Genomic DNA, 18,372 nt, shown 5'->3' on the forward strand with positions numbered 1-18,372 from the left:
CCTTCACTTGGCTCAGACTCTGGCTATGGAGCAGCTCTGGTGCAGAGGTGTTTGTCCAGCGAGTCGGTTGCGTTGGAGACTCACTTTTTAGATCAAACTGGAAGCAAACTTCTAGGTCGAAATACAATTTTAAGAAAGAGGCTAGGAGAGGTCAGATTTTCTGTATTGGCTCCTGTTGGGAAGTAGATTATTAGTAGTGGTAAATATATAGCTAACACTGGCAATAAGGCCAGTAACACAATATAGGGCTCAGAATAGGTCTCAGAAAATTATTACCGTGCTCACCCCTTGGTAGCTTGGCTGCCAGCAGGCAGGCTTAACTACAGAGACAGGTATGTAAAGTAAAGCATTTAAAAACATCAAATCAGTAAATTATTCAAACACAGCACAATAAAAATCCAACACCAATTTATAAAATTAGGAAACAATCTTATCTGACACCAAAACAAAAAAAATCCAATGTAGGGAGCAGGAGATGCGAATATTATAAGATTTAGCACTATATAGCACAATGAAACCTATAGCACCTATTGGGACATTTGATTGTGCTAGACAAAGACAAAGCTAGGTCAACTGTGATGGAGCCCTGCGCAGCTTCCACTCGCGGTGGGTCTGAATAAAAGTTTTTACCTTCTGACTTCAAAACTTTTCTGGCGCTTTTTTTCCCCGGGGTACCTAGAAGCTCTCAGTCAGTCCGGATTAAGTGAGGGCTCGCCGGCTTGCCTTGTAACCAGCTCCCGGTCAAACCTATGGAAGTCAGACCTTCGGAGCTTTACAGCGGGGGAACCAGAGATCCAGCACAACACATGGTTGAAGGTGGGCTGCTTGACTCTCACGGTTAGTCCTGGTCACCCTTTCTTTGTTCTGACTTAGAAACTTTTATGGTGCTTTTTCTCTTAAGGTCCCTCTAAGCTCTTCACCAGACCAGATTTAGTGAGGGTTCGCTTCCTGGGTTTTGACCATCCCCCGGTCAAACTCTGGAAGTTGCACCGCTAGAGTTTTTTAGTGGGACGAACCTGGAGGGGAAGGCGGCTGGCGGTTGAGGATCTCCAGTTTAGCTGTCCAGGTCGAGTCGGTTCACTTATGGAACTTTTTGTCAAAGTTGCTCCAAATTTCTAACTTCTGGACCTTCTACCTGAAGTTTCTTTGAAGCTCCAAGATGGTCCTTGAAAGTTTGGGACTTCAATTCCAACAATAAACTTGGACAAAACCCTTACAAATCCACGGGAGTTACTCTAGGCTGGGGATTCTTGGTGATGGTCCAGGTGAGCTCTGTTAAGTTGTAGCTTGCAGGGAGTTCACTGTGTAGTCATGTTTAAGCAGGTGTGATGCACAGGACTGTAGTTCCAGATTGTGCAGCAGGCGCAGTCAGCCAGAGTGAAGGGCCTGGTTAGTGCAAATCAAGCTTTCAGCATGGACCTTTCTGTGGTTTCAAGCGGCAGATCTGAAAGGCACTGCCCCGCTCAGATACTTATTCAGTGTTCTCTGGCACCACACAGGGGTTACATAGGAGGGCACTCCTGTCCAATGAGATAGAGACGTTTTAAGGCATGGGCAAAGTGAGCTCTGGCCCAGGTACCCAGCCTTTCAGGGGACTCTCTGATTGACCCACCTCTCTTCTGCAGTTTTTCCCCAAGGATCTTGAATGATTCTTAAACAGATTGTTTTAATTACAGGTTTCCTTTAATTGATTTTAATGTTGGTAATGTGTGAGAGTCTTTTACAAACATTTTGCAGAGAAATGTGTTTATGTTTCATGCAACATTCAAGGTTTTTTTTTTACATCAAAACAGGACCTCACATATGAGAACTGGGAGGGTGTCAGAGATAACTTGCAGTAATATCTGTGAGCTGCTGCTGTGTTACACTATTGAAAACACACATCAATTTCCCTGAATATTATATGTAAATGCATCTATAATTTGAATGAGTGTGTCTGTGTGCCCGGTGACCTGACCAAAGAGGGCATGAAAGAGCTGAAATTTGATCATAAATTCAAAATTGTTTCAAACAGGGGCCCCTAAAATACGTTTGGCCAGGGCCCCAACTTCCTTAAGATGTCCCTGAATTAAGAGGGCAACACTGCAGAGCATGACCATTTCCTCCAAAGTATGGCACATTGGTCTCGCAGAGAGCACTATAGCTCTAAAATTCAATATGGCTGAAGTCTCAGCAAGGCAAGAGCAGGCTAAACCAGTCTCCAGGATAGGATGGCTCAATCTCCCTTCCCTAGCCTCTGCACATTCCTTCCTTGAGCCTGCAATCTGGCTGGGTCAGAGAATAGGGGACTAAATGAAACTGGGCTCTTCTGCCTGTCCCTTCCTTCTTTTGAAGATCATGGTTTACAACCCCCTCCCCTTGCTCTGGCATTCTTATGCAGCAGAACCTTCTCCTCCCAGAATGGCTCTTCATCCCAGGTCCCACTTAAGCAGCCTGACTAATCCACTTTAACTGGCAAGTCAGAGCAGAGCACTGGAGGGCTGAATTTTGGCTTACAAACAGGAACGTCTTATAATGTTTTGTATGTACTTTATGTATGTACATTCTAGGATAAATTTAACAATACCATATTGTTGGATATTAAAATACCATTCTACAGAGTCCTTGAATGCCATTTGCTGCGTTTCTTGGGCAGGATTTATTCATTAATAACTTCTTGCCATGTAAACCTATGTGGCTAGGAATCTGCAATGGGGAAAATGCACTGGGCAATTTTACCCAACACCAGGGCTTAGAAAACATCTTTTGCTAGAACCCTGCCTATTTCTAAAAGACCACACACCCCTGGAACACCTAGGGGAGACTTTAAGGGTTCGTAATATGTAAAAATATTGCAGATCATCACTCCACAGTTCCTCTAGAACAAAAGTAAATTTTGGGAAGCACTTTACTACAATGTGGGAAGTAAAATGTGCAATTTCATAAAACCCAAGGTATATAAAACCTATTTTATAAGGGTCCTCCTTACAAGTACCTGACTTCCCCCCTACCATTGGACATCTCAATAAGACCCTGGGGGTATCTAATAGTCCAGAATATTGTAGTTTATTAATGGTTATGTTCCCCAAACACCAGAGCCGAGTTTGGGCACAATTTACATGTTAAAAGTTGTCCTGCAAAACAGGGCTGCTTTTAAACTGACCTCAGGCCTCGGCAGTGCACACATGCAAGTGCAGAAAGGGCCTCTTAACTGCCATTCCCCATTATATACTAGGGACGTAAAATTAGTTTCGATCCCTCTTCCCTATTATGTACTAGGGCCTTATAGGAGAGGTCATGCCAATCATAGGGGTGCCCTATCCTATAGTGTACCCTAGTGTATGTAGGTGTTTTCACAGTATTCCAATTCTGTTTTAATCATAGCACTGGCCCTGGTTAGACGAAGTTCAGGGACAGACAGAGTCAATTACCACCAGAAAGCAAAAAATGGTGCTGTGCAGGGCACAAGGATGACTTTGCAACAGCTCCCCACTCCTGGAACACTATTCCCTCTGACATTGGATCAGCCAATTAAGCGGGATTTAGAAACTTCTTAAAAACCTGGCAATTGAGACAAGCTTATGGCCAAGTCAGCTGCTAGTTGCAGCTTCCACTAACTTAGCTCCAATAGACCTTATGGTGTATGTGCGCTCTATAAGCTTAACATCACATAAGAGACAAATCAGGACAACACAGCCACTCAACGATTGGCTCCTTTTAGCAGACGTCCCTCGTCGGTATATCGGTCTTGGCAGTGTTGGTGTCTGAGCTGGACACTACGCAAGACTTGGCTGCTGCAAGTTTCCAGTAAATTAATCTGATTTCTGGGCATCAGGAGGCGACCATCTCCAAGTCGACCTAAAAAGTGAAAGCCTCCAACGCAAGTGACCCGCCAGACAAAACGCCTCTGCACCGGAGTCCTACAGCACAAGTCGACACAACTGACCCTTGAAAGCCAAGTGCTTGTTGTTTTCAGCCGGACTTGTCCCCAAGTCCCCACTTGCAGGACTTAACTTGTTACAGGTTGCTACATTGGCTTTGCGGGTAGCGCTCAAGGGTACCAACTCGACCAGCACTTCTGCATCTGGATTGACCAGGGCAGGTAAAACCAGACTGCTAGTTGATTTGTGGTCCTTGGTCCCAAAGTACCTTAAGTCCAGGAGAACAACCCTAACAACTGTTTCCAAGTATACATATGTTTCGCCCATTGGATAACATTACTGCGTTCGAGGCTCATGCCTCGAAATCTGACAGCTACTTTACTATTTTCTGCAAAATCACTAACTCGAAAAGTACTTACCTTATCCCAAAGATCTCGGGGTCTAAATCAATATAAAAAATCTGCATTATTTTTCTAAATTGGTCTTGAATTTCTTCTTTGAGCGAGTCTCTTATTTTTTTATTCTGTGTTTACAAGTGCTCAGCACTCCCCTATGATAAACCTAAAGCTGTTTGACCACACTGCCACAAAGAGACCACTTTGGAATTGTTAAACCAAACCCCTGTAAACCAAATAAGGGACTTTCTGCACAGTGTACCTCGTTCTGGTACACTATATAGAAAGCCTGCTTCCTACAGTCGTTGAGTTGCTTTTTCTGTTCTATGCAAGAGGGTTTGAAACAGGTTCCACATAGAAATTCGTTCATTCCATTTTGTGTGTTTCAGATTATATACTACAGGAATGCATGCATTGGCCCAAGGGTTCCCACTCTTCCTTGCACTACTCTAGAATTTGTGAATTGCCTTAATTTTCTGAGATTCATCACTGCTTCTACTAAACGTGCCTCCACAGTCAAAGCGGAAATCATGGTGCCCAAATACTGATTTTCTCCTGAATTAGAATTGCATTTATTATTGTGTACCTGTATATTGTTAAGACTCCACCTTGTAATTTCAGAAAACAAACACCTGTCAACCCCCTAGTACAAAATAGTTGATCAGACCATTCGTATTTTTTTTTAGATGCTTCCCCACTTAAGGGTTCTTTTTTAAGCCCAATGTGTCTGCAAATGTAATGACCATATTCTGAAGGAACAACAGAAACCTAAACAATGAGTCGCACAAATGCTGCATTACTACAATTTACAAGCTACCGGCTTCTTTCCATTAATACAATTACTTTTAAACACTCACCACTCACATGATTTACCTACCGCAGACCTACTGTCGGAAGTTTACTCTTCCCCTTTTAACTAAAAGTTTGTATATTGAGCCATATCTTGTTAGGGCAAGAGGTGATTGGCATCTATTTGCAGTATGCTTCTTCCAAGTAATATCCATATGTTAGGAGGAAGAGCAGCACAATATTAGTGACTCTGTGGGGATCCACAGAAGTCAACAGGGTAAGAACTTATAATCTACCCATTAAGGTATGAAGGCCATTATGAATTATTGATCATCTGGTGTGCCCGGGCTTCAAGAACAAGGCGATCACCACCACCCAGGTGGATGGTGGGAGCAAGCCCTTACTTGCTGTAGTTTTTACATAGTTCCCTTATGTTGTATGAGTAGAGCAGAAAAAAGCCTTATAGAGCTCTGCCTTTTTCACCTGATAAAGGTTCATTGAAACACTGCCCAAAATCAGTATCAATAAACACAAGTGTAACACCCTGTCCAGGCATATTGCAACCCACTCTCTAAGCATTGTGCAAACTGCCAAGACACAAAACTGCTCTGTTAAGGTTTTATTAGTATCATTAGTATAAATGAGCATGCCACTATTTGTTTTCTTCAAATGCTGGGAACAACATTCATGATTTTTTCTGGAAGACTTCTACTCTACAGCATACTGCCTGCTGGCAGCCTTACAATGTATGAATTTAATTTCTCAGCTGTAAACTATCTAAAGAAAACATCAAGCCTTTTTCTGATTTGACCCAGAATATACTTGGTGCCTGAATTTCTATGAATCATCTAATTTAGAGGTCTTTTTGACTTTCAGGCTAGAAGGGGAGCAATTTAGTGAGGAACATGGAAGCATAAATATGGCAAGCGGTAGTCTTTAATTCAATGTGAAACTATGTTGCTTATGATCTGGGTTTCGCAGCTGGGTTGTAGTAATGGCAAGTAGATATTTTTGGACTCTATACACAATTCTACAGATTAAGTATTAAAAACATACAATACTGCTTGCAATCCTTTGTGACTCTTCCTCAACCACATCATTTTAGCTACATTAATCAAAAATTAATAAATAGTAATTCAATATTTGGAACAAAAATTAAACAGTAAACTTAGAAGGTTGTATTTCAAAAAGGCATTGTTTAAAATGAAAGTAGTGCTTATGTTTTTCTGATTGTTTACAAAGTAATATAGTGTTTAAAGAATGTACACATCTAATTCTCAAAACATATCTACTGCTCACTTCTATAATTTACATGGTCATTAATGTTGGCCTACAGGGTTAGGAGTTTGAGAAACTCAAACCTCAGTGATTAAGGGAACTCAATATTTACCCACACAAAAAAGCTAGATGGAACAAACAAGTGCATTTCACTGCTAACAATGGGAATGGTGACTGTTGTATCTTACATATACATCTATGTACATTGCAGATGACACCTGGATAGTACTAAGCTACTCAAGGTCTTACTTTTCAACTATCTTTTTTATACAAAAGTCCGTATTTTGAATTCTGTGCTCTCAAATATATCGTACATGAAAACGTGAAATGCATGCACTAGTCCGAATGTAATTACAAATTGCAAGCCTGTAGAAGAGCTTACCTGGGCAGAAAATCCATTGAAGAATGAGTACCAAAAATGAACTAAGGTGAATGCAAAGTTTTTGTAGAAGAAATATCGCAAGAACTTGCACATCCTTATGTATGACCACCTTCCATGAACAAGAATTAACCGTTGTAAGAATCGGAACTGCGCAAAGGAGTAGTCACTGGACATCACTGCCTGCATTCCTTCCTGACCACTTATGCCAACTCCAATATGAGCAGCTGAAAAGTAATAATGATGTTCAACGTATTTTGGTTAAAGTATTTACACTATAAAACCTAAAAATGACAACTTTGTTACATAAAAAACAGAATAAATTATCCACCGTATGTTCATATCTAGGGTATTTCTCCAATATAAACCACACACATTCTAGTTCAGGAACCATTTTCTTTGTTTGTGACATGTTTTAGATCAGGGTTGTATTTAGCAGATTTTGATCCATGACAGGCGTTCCTTATAATTTTGAAAATTGCAGACAAGTCTAATTTATATATTAAATGTAATTAGATTTATCGTAAGTGGGATTTATGAAAATCTGACCTGGATCTTGCCAATCTGAAACTATGCTGGAAATCCATTTTTGTTTATCTTCAAGAAGAATCATTTTTCACCCACATATTTTTGTATCATTTGATAAAAACATCTACAGGTCTGAAATGGATATGGCAGGCTTGTCACTGCTACTATCGAACATTTGATTTCATGACCACAAAGTGCTATACATAGTCTTATATTTGAATACATATCTATTATAGCGTTCTGTAAGCTCAGATAGTCCAACGTGCCTCGCTGAGTCTCATATTTCAGACCATCTTTTCATGCTCAAAATTAAAGGATGCTTTGAATATTGGGATGAATAGATGCTACCTATCTAAATTACAAGGACTGCATCATTGGTACATCTTACTACCATGAAATGTCAACATTTTCTATCCACGCTAGGATCACAGATTTGCAAGTCTATCAAAAGGGACACATTCATGATGGTCAGAAAGGAGCCATTCCGGTCTTTTGCAGGGGATCATCTTTTTATTTGCTGATTTCTGTGTTGTAGATTATCAGATAACGAACGGAAAAAAGCCATGATCTAGTATTAGTTCATGTACGGAATATTTATTAGACATTTTCCACTTCCTGGGTCATGAACCTTGACGAAGTTCCCAACAGTGTTATTAGTAGAACAGAATCAGGGCCACATCCTTTAATGCCCTATCAATCTAAGCAACTTCACAGATACAACTCTGAACATAGAGATATAGGTCTCTGCTAATCAGAGAGGACAGCAGGCAATACTTCATTATTACAACTGCAGAAGTTGAACTCTGAAATATACAGAATTGTTTGGAAAAAAAACCTGCTCCTGTCACTCTCATTCTCTTGATCACCGATGTTCAGCAGGTATTTCTCAAGCGTCAATGACTTTAAGCTGGTCTAGATTCTCTAAGTAAATCGGTTATTAAAGGCACAAGATATCAAAGTCCTTAGTGGGAGCGTCTTCTCTGAAATGAATAAAGTCTAGATACAGTACACTGCTCATAACTATTTTAGCGGAGAACCATAAGCAACTGTTTTCTCTGACATACATTACAGGAAACAGGGTCCAGGCGAACACAAACTTCTTAAAATTAACACCATTGAGAAATAAAACAGCATGCTATGCTACTACCCCATCTCATTTGTTGAGACCAGGTACTATGAACCTGAAGTGTATCTAGCAGTCTATGATAACCAGCAGTAAGGCACTTTAGGAAACACTGAGCATAGACCTCATATGCTCAGGAAATTCAAAATGTGCCTTTGGGTTCATCTGCTACATTGCAATATATGTTTCTCCTTTCATCCCCAGATAAACTGGTACAGGTATTTGGGGTTTCCTGTACAAAGGTGAACCTCAGAACCACAAAACGGGTTCAGACATTAGCATATCTGACATTGCTGATTGTTTTCAGGTGACTCACAATGTTAGCCAACATAAAGCACCCGAGAAGATTGCAGCATTTCTGACCCTTGGATCTAACCATAAATACCCCATATTAAGCTGGTTATTGTTCTGAAATATATTGACAGCATAAAGAGCATAGGATTAAAAAACCATGTTATTCATTAGTAACAATAACTCTCCTTGACAATAAGACATAAAACTAGTGTTTGAGAACAACTGAGACAGTAGGCACTCCCTCCTATAGTGTAAAATACAAAATATTTAATCTATGACCTCAATATTTATAATTTTTCTTTGAAAGGTGCAAGAGGTTGATATTTGAAACTTATGACGCCAACTTTATTTATTTTTAATAGATAAAACCCTACATTTTCCAGATTCCTACAATACCCTTTACATTATTTATTGTTAACTCAAAGTGAGTGCTTAGATTCCGTTTTGTTACTGCATTAGTACGGTCTACATTATATACTTTTAACTGACTCCTGTTGGATTAGAATGAGAAATGCCATTTTGCAATTAAATTTCTGCATTATAGCGGTTTTAGCACTCGCAAGCAAAAAGAAAGCCAAACAACTCCATATTTGTTGTTTTTTTAGGTCGAAACATATCAAGCAGTGCAGCGGTCTGGGTTGCAAAGACATATTAGTTACATACTACAAGCTTTACTTGGAACACATTCAACCCATTGTTCACCATTAGCTTTGTGGTTTGTAACATACATTTGCTTGCTTTATTTATTTTAGGCTGCACAGCATGTCTTTGTCCCTTCCGTGGAGATTAGCATGTTTACCACATCTTTGACTGTGTCCTTGCATTCTTCCATGATTGCTCACTTTTTTTGGAAATGTTTTGGGATTTTTCATGAGGCATTCCATGGAAGAAGTTTTCTGTGTCCCATCTTTCTGCTTGACATAATCTACTTATCTTTTCCACTAATCGTACATGCCTGTGAGGAACAATGTTGTGTCACATCAAAAAAAGGGGGGGGGTTTAAGAAGATATTCTGGATTCATCCTCCTGACCAAGTATTTCATTCAAAGAAGAGAAGCTCAGCAATGTCACACGAAACAACTCTACTGACGAAAAACACGTTTTTTTGTGTGAAACCCTCACCCACCAGGGCTACCCCTTGGTAGCATGCTGCATCACCGGGTCTATACCGTTCCATTACGGATGGGGTTATGATGCGACCTATGGACTATGTGGGAGTACTTCATGATGTAAGAGAATGGCAAAGAAGATAATGAAAGGGAGTGGGGGTTATTTTGTGCTGGAGTGCAGTTTACACATACCTGGCTAGTAGGTAACTCAAGCTGTACTCCTATTGGCTCTTCTTCAGGACCTCAGGAAATTAGTTCTCTGGTCCTAGTGTTCACACTAGACACAAACTGAACTCGTAGGAGTGGCACCAGGGAATTTGTTTGAGGTTTTGAAGAAGATCCAATGGGGGATGGCTTGAAACAGGTCTACCTTTAAGAAAGCAGGTACATAATAACCTCTTTTCCCAATCTCACCATCCCCTTTTCTTTAACCATACGGACTAGAGGTAGGAATAAATATGAAACCAAAGGAGCCATGGTCTGTATTTTAAATTATCAGGCTGCTGATAGCAGAGCCTGATAAGGAGTCAGGTAAGCCCATCTGCGCCCGTCCGCGCCTGGACCGCGCCCAGTGCCAGGACCCCTGGGCCCCGCAGACACCAGCCCACCCGCCGAACCTACCTCGCCACCGAACTCATCGCACTCAACGACGGCCGAAGCCCGGGTTGCTACCGAGCCACCCCAAGACGCACCCACGGACCCTTCTGCTGCCACTCCTGCAAGTTCACCAGCATCCGGACCTGCACCACGCCGGCACCGACCAAGACGGACAACAGCAGCAGCCACCTGAAGTGAATCCTGCTCAACACCCGCTCCGTCACCGACACGCCGTCGAGCTCTGGAACCTGCTCGACACCACAGCCCCAGATGTCGCCTTCATCACGGAAACCTGGATGAACGCCTCCTCAGCGCCCGACATCGCCATCGCCATCCCAGACTGATACTAGATCATCCGGAGGGACCGCATCAACCAGACTGGAGGAGGCATCACCATCATCCACAGGAACACCATCCGCATCACGACCAACACAGACGACACCCTCAAACCCGCCGAGCACCTGCACTTCCAGATCCACATCAACCCCAAGACCACCCTCAGAGGCACCCTCATCTACAGACCCCCGGGACCACGCACACAATTCAGCGAGGACATCACCGACTTCGTCAGCCCACACGCCCTCCCCTCCGCTGACTACATCCTCCTCGGGGACCTCAACTTCCACCTGGAGAACAACAACGACCGCAACACCACCACCCTGCTGGACAACCTCGCAAACCTCGGACTCAAGCAACTGGTGACCACCCCCACCCACTACGCCGGACACACACTCGACCCCGTCTTCTCATCCAGCAAGGACATCGCCTTCAGCCACGCCACCGGACTCCACTGGACGGACCACAGCTGCATCCACTTCAGCTTCACAAGGACCACGCCTCACCACCACCAGCAACAGGTTGCACGCAGAAGCTGGAACAAGATCACAGCCGACCAACTCGTGACATCCCTGAGCAAGAACCCACCCACCAGCGCAACGAACCCCAGCCGAGCGGCCACCAACCTCACGAAGTGGATCAGCGACTGCGCAGACGACCTCGCCCCTCTGAAGACCCCGCCCAGCAGACCCGGCAGCAAGAAAGCCCCATGGTTTACCGACGAACTCAAGAGCTCCAAGAAGAACTGCAGAACCCTCGAGAAAGACTGGCGCAGAAACCCAACACCGGACAACATGACTGCCCTCAAGCTCGCCACCCGAAAACACCACCAACTGATCCGCGCCACCAAGAAAACTGCATTCAAGGAACGACTGCACAACAACGCACACAACAGCAAGGAGCTTTTCAACATCGTCAAAGAGCTCTCCAACCCCAACGCCGGAATCAACGACATCACCCCTTCGCAAGACCTCTGCAACTCCCTCGCCGCCTACTTCCACAACAAGATCGCGGACATACACAACAGCTTCCGCTCTCAACCAACGCACGCCACGACCGAACCACCGCCACCCACTACCACACTCCACAACTGGACCCCGATCAGCACCGAAGACACCGTCCGCACGATGAACTCCATCCACTCCGGATCTCTGACCGACCCCTGCCCCCACCACGTCTTCAACAAGGCCGACGCGGTCATCGCACCCCACCTGCGGGACATCATCAACACCTCGTTCGACACCGCTACCTTCCCGGAGAGCTGGAAGCACGCCGAACTCCGCGCTCTACTAAAGAAGCCATCAGCCGACCCCACCGACCTCAAGAACTACCGCCCCATCTCGCTGCTCCCGTTCCCTGCAAAAGTCATCGAGAAGACCGTCAACAAACAGCTGGCCGCCTTACTCGAGACGAACGGATCCCTCGACCTCTCGCAGTCTGGCTTCCGGGCCAACCACAGCACCGAGACCGCCCTGATCGCAGCAACCGATGACATCCGAGCCCTGCTCGACAACGGAGAAACAGCGGCCCTCATCCTCCTGGACCTCTCCGCGGCTTTCGACACTGTCTGCCACCGCACCCTAGCACAGCGCCTCAGCAACGTCGGAATCCAGGAGAAGGCACTGGAGTGGATCATCTCCTTCCTCGCCGGAAGGACACAGAGAGTCCGCCTCCCCCCGTTCAGATCAGAAGCCACCGAAGTCATCTGCGGCGTTCCCCAAGGCTCCTCGCTCAGCCCAACCCTCTTCAACGTCTACATGAGCCCCCTCGCAGCCATCGCACGCCAGCACAACCTCAACATCATCTCCTACGCCGACGACACGCAGCTGATCCTCTCCCTCACCAACGACCCCACCACCGCCAGAGCCAACCTACATGAAGGGATGAAAGAGGTAGCCGAATGGATGAAGGACAGCCGCCTGAAACTGAACTCGAACAAGACAGAAGTCCTCATCCTGGGATCCTCCCCCTCCGCCTGGGACGACTCGTGGTGGCCCCCAGCCTTAGGCAGCGCACCCAAACAATCAGACCATGCACGCAACCTGGGCTTCATCCTGTACTCCTCCCTCTCCATGACCAGACAAGTCAACGCCGTCTCCTCGTCGTGCTTCAACATCCTGCGCATGCTACGGAAGATCTTCCGGTGGATCCCCACCGAGACCAGGAAGACGGTCACCCAGGCCCTCGTCATCACCCGTCTGGACTACGGCAACTCCCTCTACGCCGGAACCACCGCCAAACTCCAGAAGAGACTCCAGCGGATCCAGAACACCTCAGCGCGACTCATCCTGGACATCCCCCACCGCAACCACATCTCCGGACACCTGAGAGACCTGCACTGGCTCCCGGTCAACAAGAGAATCACCTTCCGCCTCCTCACCCACGCACACAAAGCCCTACACAACCAAGGTCCAGGATACCTCAACAACCGCCTCAACTTCTACGCCCCCAAACGCCAGCTTCGATCGACCGGCAACGCCCTCGCCGCCGTCCCCCGCATCCGAAGAGCCACCACAGGGGGAAGGTCCTTCTCCTACCTCGCCGCCAAGACTTGGAACTCCCTCCCGACACACCTCCGCCTGACCCAGGACCACCTCGTCTTCAGGAAGCAGCTCAAGACCTGGCTGTTCGAGCAGTAGCGGACCCCCCCACCCCCCTTCCCCCAGCGACTTGAGACCCTCCGGGTGAGTAGCGCGCTCTATAAATGCTTTGATTGATTGATTGAGATTTATGACCTATGTGGGTCACATAGGTTCAGAACTGAAGCATTGAGATATTTATCTCTTAAATAAAAGTCATTCTCATCTCAATGTTGGAGCATGAGAACAAAATGATATTTGTGAATGCTTTTAAGTGAGAAAATGAAAATGAAAGTGTTGATTAAATGAGAAAATTAAAATGAAAGTGTTGACAATGATTTGGTTAACTCGTCACTTTTCAAATTGTCATATTTAGAAACAGCAGCCATCTTGTTGGCTGTGGCTGGTAGACAGTACCATATTTGTAACTGAAAAAGACAGTAAATTGCTTTTAAATGGGAGAAATTTACAGGGAAGAAAAATGTTTCTACGAAGCATTGTCTTAATGTTTTTCTCTACTTTAAATTAAGCCAATTAAGTCCTAATGTTTTATGAAGCATCTTTCATCACTCTAATTTATCACATTTAAACAAATGAATGTGTCTTCCTGTTATAAATATTGTACCATGTCTACAGGCCACCTGGAGTATTTATTTTTTAAAATATGTTTATTGGCATTTGAAAACCGCAATAATAAAACAAGACAATAAAGTACAGACATTGACATGGTCCCAGATATAACATCCACATGTAGCAGTGCAGTAATCATACATCGTAGTTACTTCCTGTAGAAAAAGTGGTTAAAGCAGCTAGCATTTCAAGTATTCGGGTGGCCTCGCTCACGGAACAATGTTGTGCCCTGTAATCGACACATTGGTACTCAAGTGGAGGGGAGTAGGCAGAAGGGAAATGAGGGACTATTTATGTTTTAGATCCTAAATTGTCGTGATTAGTCAAAGTCTGTGGGGTAGTTTCATCATGATCAGGGGACGTCGGAGTGGGTCTCCTAGTCATATATAGGGTCCTGAAGTTTTTGGGCCTGTTGCGAGGTGGTAGTAACTCGCTGTAGTTTTCTGTTTGAGTGCAACTGTACAGCATGTCCCTGGACCACTGTGTTCATGTAGGTGTTGGACCGCGTAGCCAACAAAGAGTAACGCATCTCTTCTCTAAGAGGAAAGCCATATCTACTAGGCGTCTGAGTGTCTTAGGGAGTGGTTTGGAGTAGACCAGTATAGCTAGTACCGGGTCTGATGATAACGATATATCCGTAATTTGGTTAATTTCGGTGAAGACCTCCCCCCAGAAGTGGGCAATCCCCGGGCAGTCCCATGCCAGATGAAAGAAGTCCGCGTTTAATACACGCATCTTTCGCATTGAGGGCTCTCGCGCAAGCCATATCGATATAACCGTTCCGGTGCATAGTAAACCCTGTTGAGGAATTTAAAGTGGACCAATCTGTGACATCCATTGAGCGAGATTTGTTTGGTACTTAGGCAGCAGTAGAGCCACTTATCGTCCGTCAGTTCTACCTGTAGATCGCGCTGCCACGCCAGATGTGATTTGGTGTATTCTCCTTCCCTAGCTGACAGCGTAATGCGGTATAGTCTAGACACTAATTTGGTGGGCGATTGTGCCTTAATAAGAGCGGTCAGGGTCAAGACCTCTGGAGGTTCCGCCATATCCTCCCCAAGTTGATCCCTGAGAGTGTGTCTCACCCTATGAAACTGGAATTTCGCCAGAGGTGACTGTACTCCATCCCCCCAAGCAACATCCCCCCAGGGGCAGTCGGTTCCAACTGCAAAGAGGTCTCCTATTGTATGTATACCCAATGTACTCAATGCGATTATGACTCCCCTGTCTCTACACGGAGTAAGCTAGTGGCACCAATGAAGACGGACCGGTGGCGCATACAGTATTTTACCGGCTTGAGCATCTAGTAAAGAATGCCAAGCTTGGGTGACTGAGTTCAGAGAGTCCAATATGCCAGTGCGTTTGTCACGAGGCAAGAATAGTAGGGCTGGGACAGGGCTGGGAGAGGTCTGGGGTCAGCGATTATGGTTTCAATCTGGATGAGCGGCACCTCAGAGGGTCCATGCATCCAGTAACATGCATGAGAGCATTGGGCAGCTCTATAGTATAGTTCTAAGTCGGAAGCTCCTAGGCCCCCCATCGTATATGGCAGCGTCAGTATCTTCCAGGCAACTCGTGGCTGTTTTTCCACCCAAGCCAGACAAACCATTAGTGAGTGCAAACGGTGAAAGAATGTTTTGGACAGGACCATGGATATATTCGTGAAGAGGAGGTGGGGTAGAACAATCATTTTCATGAGATACCCTGTCCATCAAGGATAGGGTGAGGCTGAGCCATCTGTCGACATCATCTTCCAGTTTTGAGATGGCAACTCTAATTCTCCCGCAAAACGACCTCTGAGTCCGTATGCAGACAAACACCTAGGTATCGCACTGCATCTGTGGTCCACTGCAGAGGATATTCCGGTTCAAATTGGTTTGTAGCCAGAGTGAGGGGAAACAATGGACTTGTTCCAGTTGACGTTTACACCTGAAAGGGAACCGAATGGGACCACCTTGCGTACAACCGGGGAAAGGTTAGTCTCAGGGTCTCTAACATAGAGCATTGTGTTGTCCACATACGTAGAAACAATTAGCCGGTAGTTCGGGAATCGTATGCCCCTCTGTCCGTGGTTTTCCCTTAGAGCGCAAGCTAAGGGCTCCGCCGTCAGGGCGTATAATATTGGGGACAGGGGGCAGCCCTGTCTCGTACCTCTGCAAACAAGGCAGTCAGTAGCAGTAAGCATTGCGGAAATGTCAACCCCCCCCTCCCACGCCTGCCCAACCCCAACTAGCCTGCGGTACCATCCCACACTCCCAAATAGAAAACTCCCGCCCATTCCCAAACAACAAAACACATCCCAGGTGTGGTTCACGCAGGGTTGGATGTAGCTCGCAAGACAATAAAGGCGTGTGACCTCTACGGGCCACTCTCCTTACCCCGCCATTTAGGGAAACTTCTCAGCTCCAAAATAGTGTAGTAGGGAACAACTCAACAAGTCCCTCAAAGTCATGAGCGCTTAGTGGACCTTACTTTTGAACCAACCCCAAAAAAAACAAAAGCTCATATCAAGGTAAGCATAGCAGATCAATCTCCGTCCCCGTTTACTCATCAAACTAATGCTGAGACAAGTTAGTGCATGTAAGGCTCCTCAGTGCATACCCTCCCTATGGGGGAACAGACTCTCGCCCTATACATAATACAAGTAAAGCAATTCGACACTATGGTAGGTAGCAGGAGGACTCAGACATAGGGGTTGTATAGGTCCCACCCCAAACACAATCCCAACAAAAAACATTTCTTCGTCCATCAGTGACACCAAGCTATACTCAACGATTAAAGTCATCCTGTTGTATTCAGCCCTGCTCATCCATTAGACCTCCCAACACTTCATCCAGGAGTTGTCGCTCCTGGGAGGGCCGATTCTCTTTCATCCAGTCTTTCAGCACTTTTTTGTAAGGCCTGCGGGTCAGTGAAAATATGCGAGTGCCCCTGCCGGTTTACTATAAGCTTCGCCGGATATAACATGGCGTAATCGGCCCCAAGTTCACTGAGTTGCCTCTTCATGGGGGCAAACAGGCGCCGCGCCTTCTGAACCTTGACTATAAAGTCTGAGAACAGTGAAATTGTCGATCCCTCGTACCGCAGCGGTTGCTTCTCGCGAGCTAGTTTGAGTGTGGCATCCCGATCCCTGTAGTTTAGCAGTTTCCCTATGATCGGTCTGGGTGGTGCACCCGGTGCTGGTCCCGGGCCGAGAGAGCAGTGTGCCTTCTCTACTACAAACATATTGTAGAAAGAGGAGTCGCCCAGTACTGTTTTCAGGAGTTTTTCAATGAAGAGCTCCATGTTCCCTGGATCAACAAAAAACACGTACATACAGCAGCAGACTAAGATCAAGCACCTCAACTACTTGAGTTTCAAAAAATAATCAGAATAAGTGCAACAACTTCCAGCATCCGCTGCTGAAAGGTGCCTATTAACAGTAAGAATTCAAGACAAAAGGAAGGTGCACTTCATAGAAGTCAGGACAAGTGACAAGTAAATACTTCACAAATTTCTTCTTTTTATTGAATTCTTGAAAAAAAAAAAAACACCGGCACACAGCCAACGCGTTTCATTCCCCATCACCGTACATTTGTACGCAGGTGGGGAGCAAAAAGGGGAAACAGGAAAGACAGAGCTTGTTGTTCTTTTAATCTATTTTTAAATGTATTTCATTATGTATATCTTTGTCACACTGTATGTATGTCTCTCCAAAAGGGGACCGAATGTCAAGTCTTGCCGCATGCTTGTCCAGTCTTTCGACCATGCAATCCATTCTGTAAGTTAGGGCATCCATCTTGGTGCCCAAGGAGGATATCCTGCCCTGTAGGTTCTTTTCTATTGTCAACAGGAGGCCGCCAATGTCTTGGCGTTGGTCTTCCATGACCTGTTCCTGCTCACCAATGCCATCCTCAGGGATGGATTCGCCGGCCTTGGATCACTTCGGGTCAAACATTTTAGATTGTGTCCTAACCACTCGCCCCACCTTGTCTACACTCGCAGGACCCCCTACAAGCAAATGTCACTCAGGCGTGTGTTTTTTTTGTGTGACAAGCAACCAGATTCAGTCACAGCCACCGCAGGGGAGACCAGGAGGCCGTCCAGTCCCTCCTTGGGCCGATCTTCTTCCCTATATGATAGGGTCCCCAACTCAGCGATGCAGCAGTAGGGTATTCAAAATGGCGGCACTCCACGCCCCACCTCGCGCCACCTTTACAGTAGATCTCGCACTGCAGAATGCAACTGGTCGCCGAGGGAGGGGAGGAGGCCCTTTCCATAGGGATCCTGTGGATCAAATGGCAAATGGCAGGCCTCAAATGTCTCCAAAAAAACCAGCACTCACCCTGCAAACCTGTCTTCAAAACCAGTTAATGCGCTCTGTAGCCAATCCAGCGCTTCCTCAACAAGCAGCTCAGAAGCAGTAATATCTGACGGCATGAACCAAGCTGGCTGTGAATGACACCAGGGTGATAGGAGCACAGGGCAGCACGCAA

At 45.5% G+C, this 18,372-nt stretch overlaps 1 protein-coding gene across 3 annotated transcripts in view; it reads right to left on the bottom strand.

The window, feature by feature from the left end:
• ATP8B1 (ATPase phospholipid transporting 8B1) overlaps positions 1 to 18,372 on the bottom strand; it is a 557,465-nt gene that overhangs the window by 61,919 nt on the left and 477,174 nt on the right. For all 3 annotated transcript variants that reach the window (XM_078674864.1, XM_078674865.1, XM_078674863.1), the window contains exon 23: positions 6,705 to 6,928. In XM_078674864.1, coding sequence (XP_078530990.1) covers positions 6,705 to 6,928 — 224 coding nt within the window. The remainder of the gene's footprint in view (positions 1 to 6,704; positions 6,929 to 18,372) is intronic.

The sequence above is a fragment of the Lissotriton helveticus genome, chromosome 2_1 (genome assembly GCF_964261635.1).
Source record: "Lissotriton helveticus chromosome 2_1, aLisHel1.1, whole genome shotgun sequence".
NCBI classification, from domain to species: domain Eukaryota; kingdom Metazoa; phylum Chordata; class Amphibia; order Caudata; family Salamandridae; genus Lissotriton; species Lissotriton helveticus.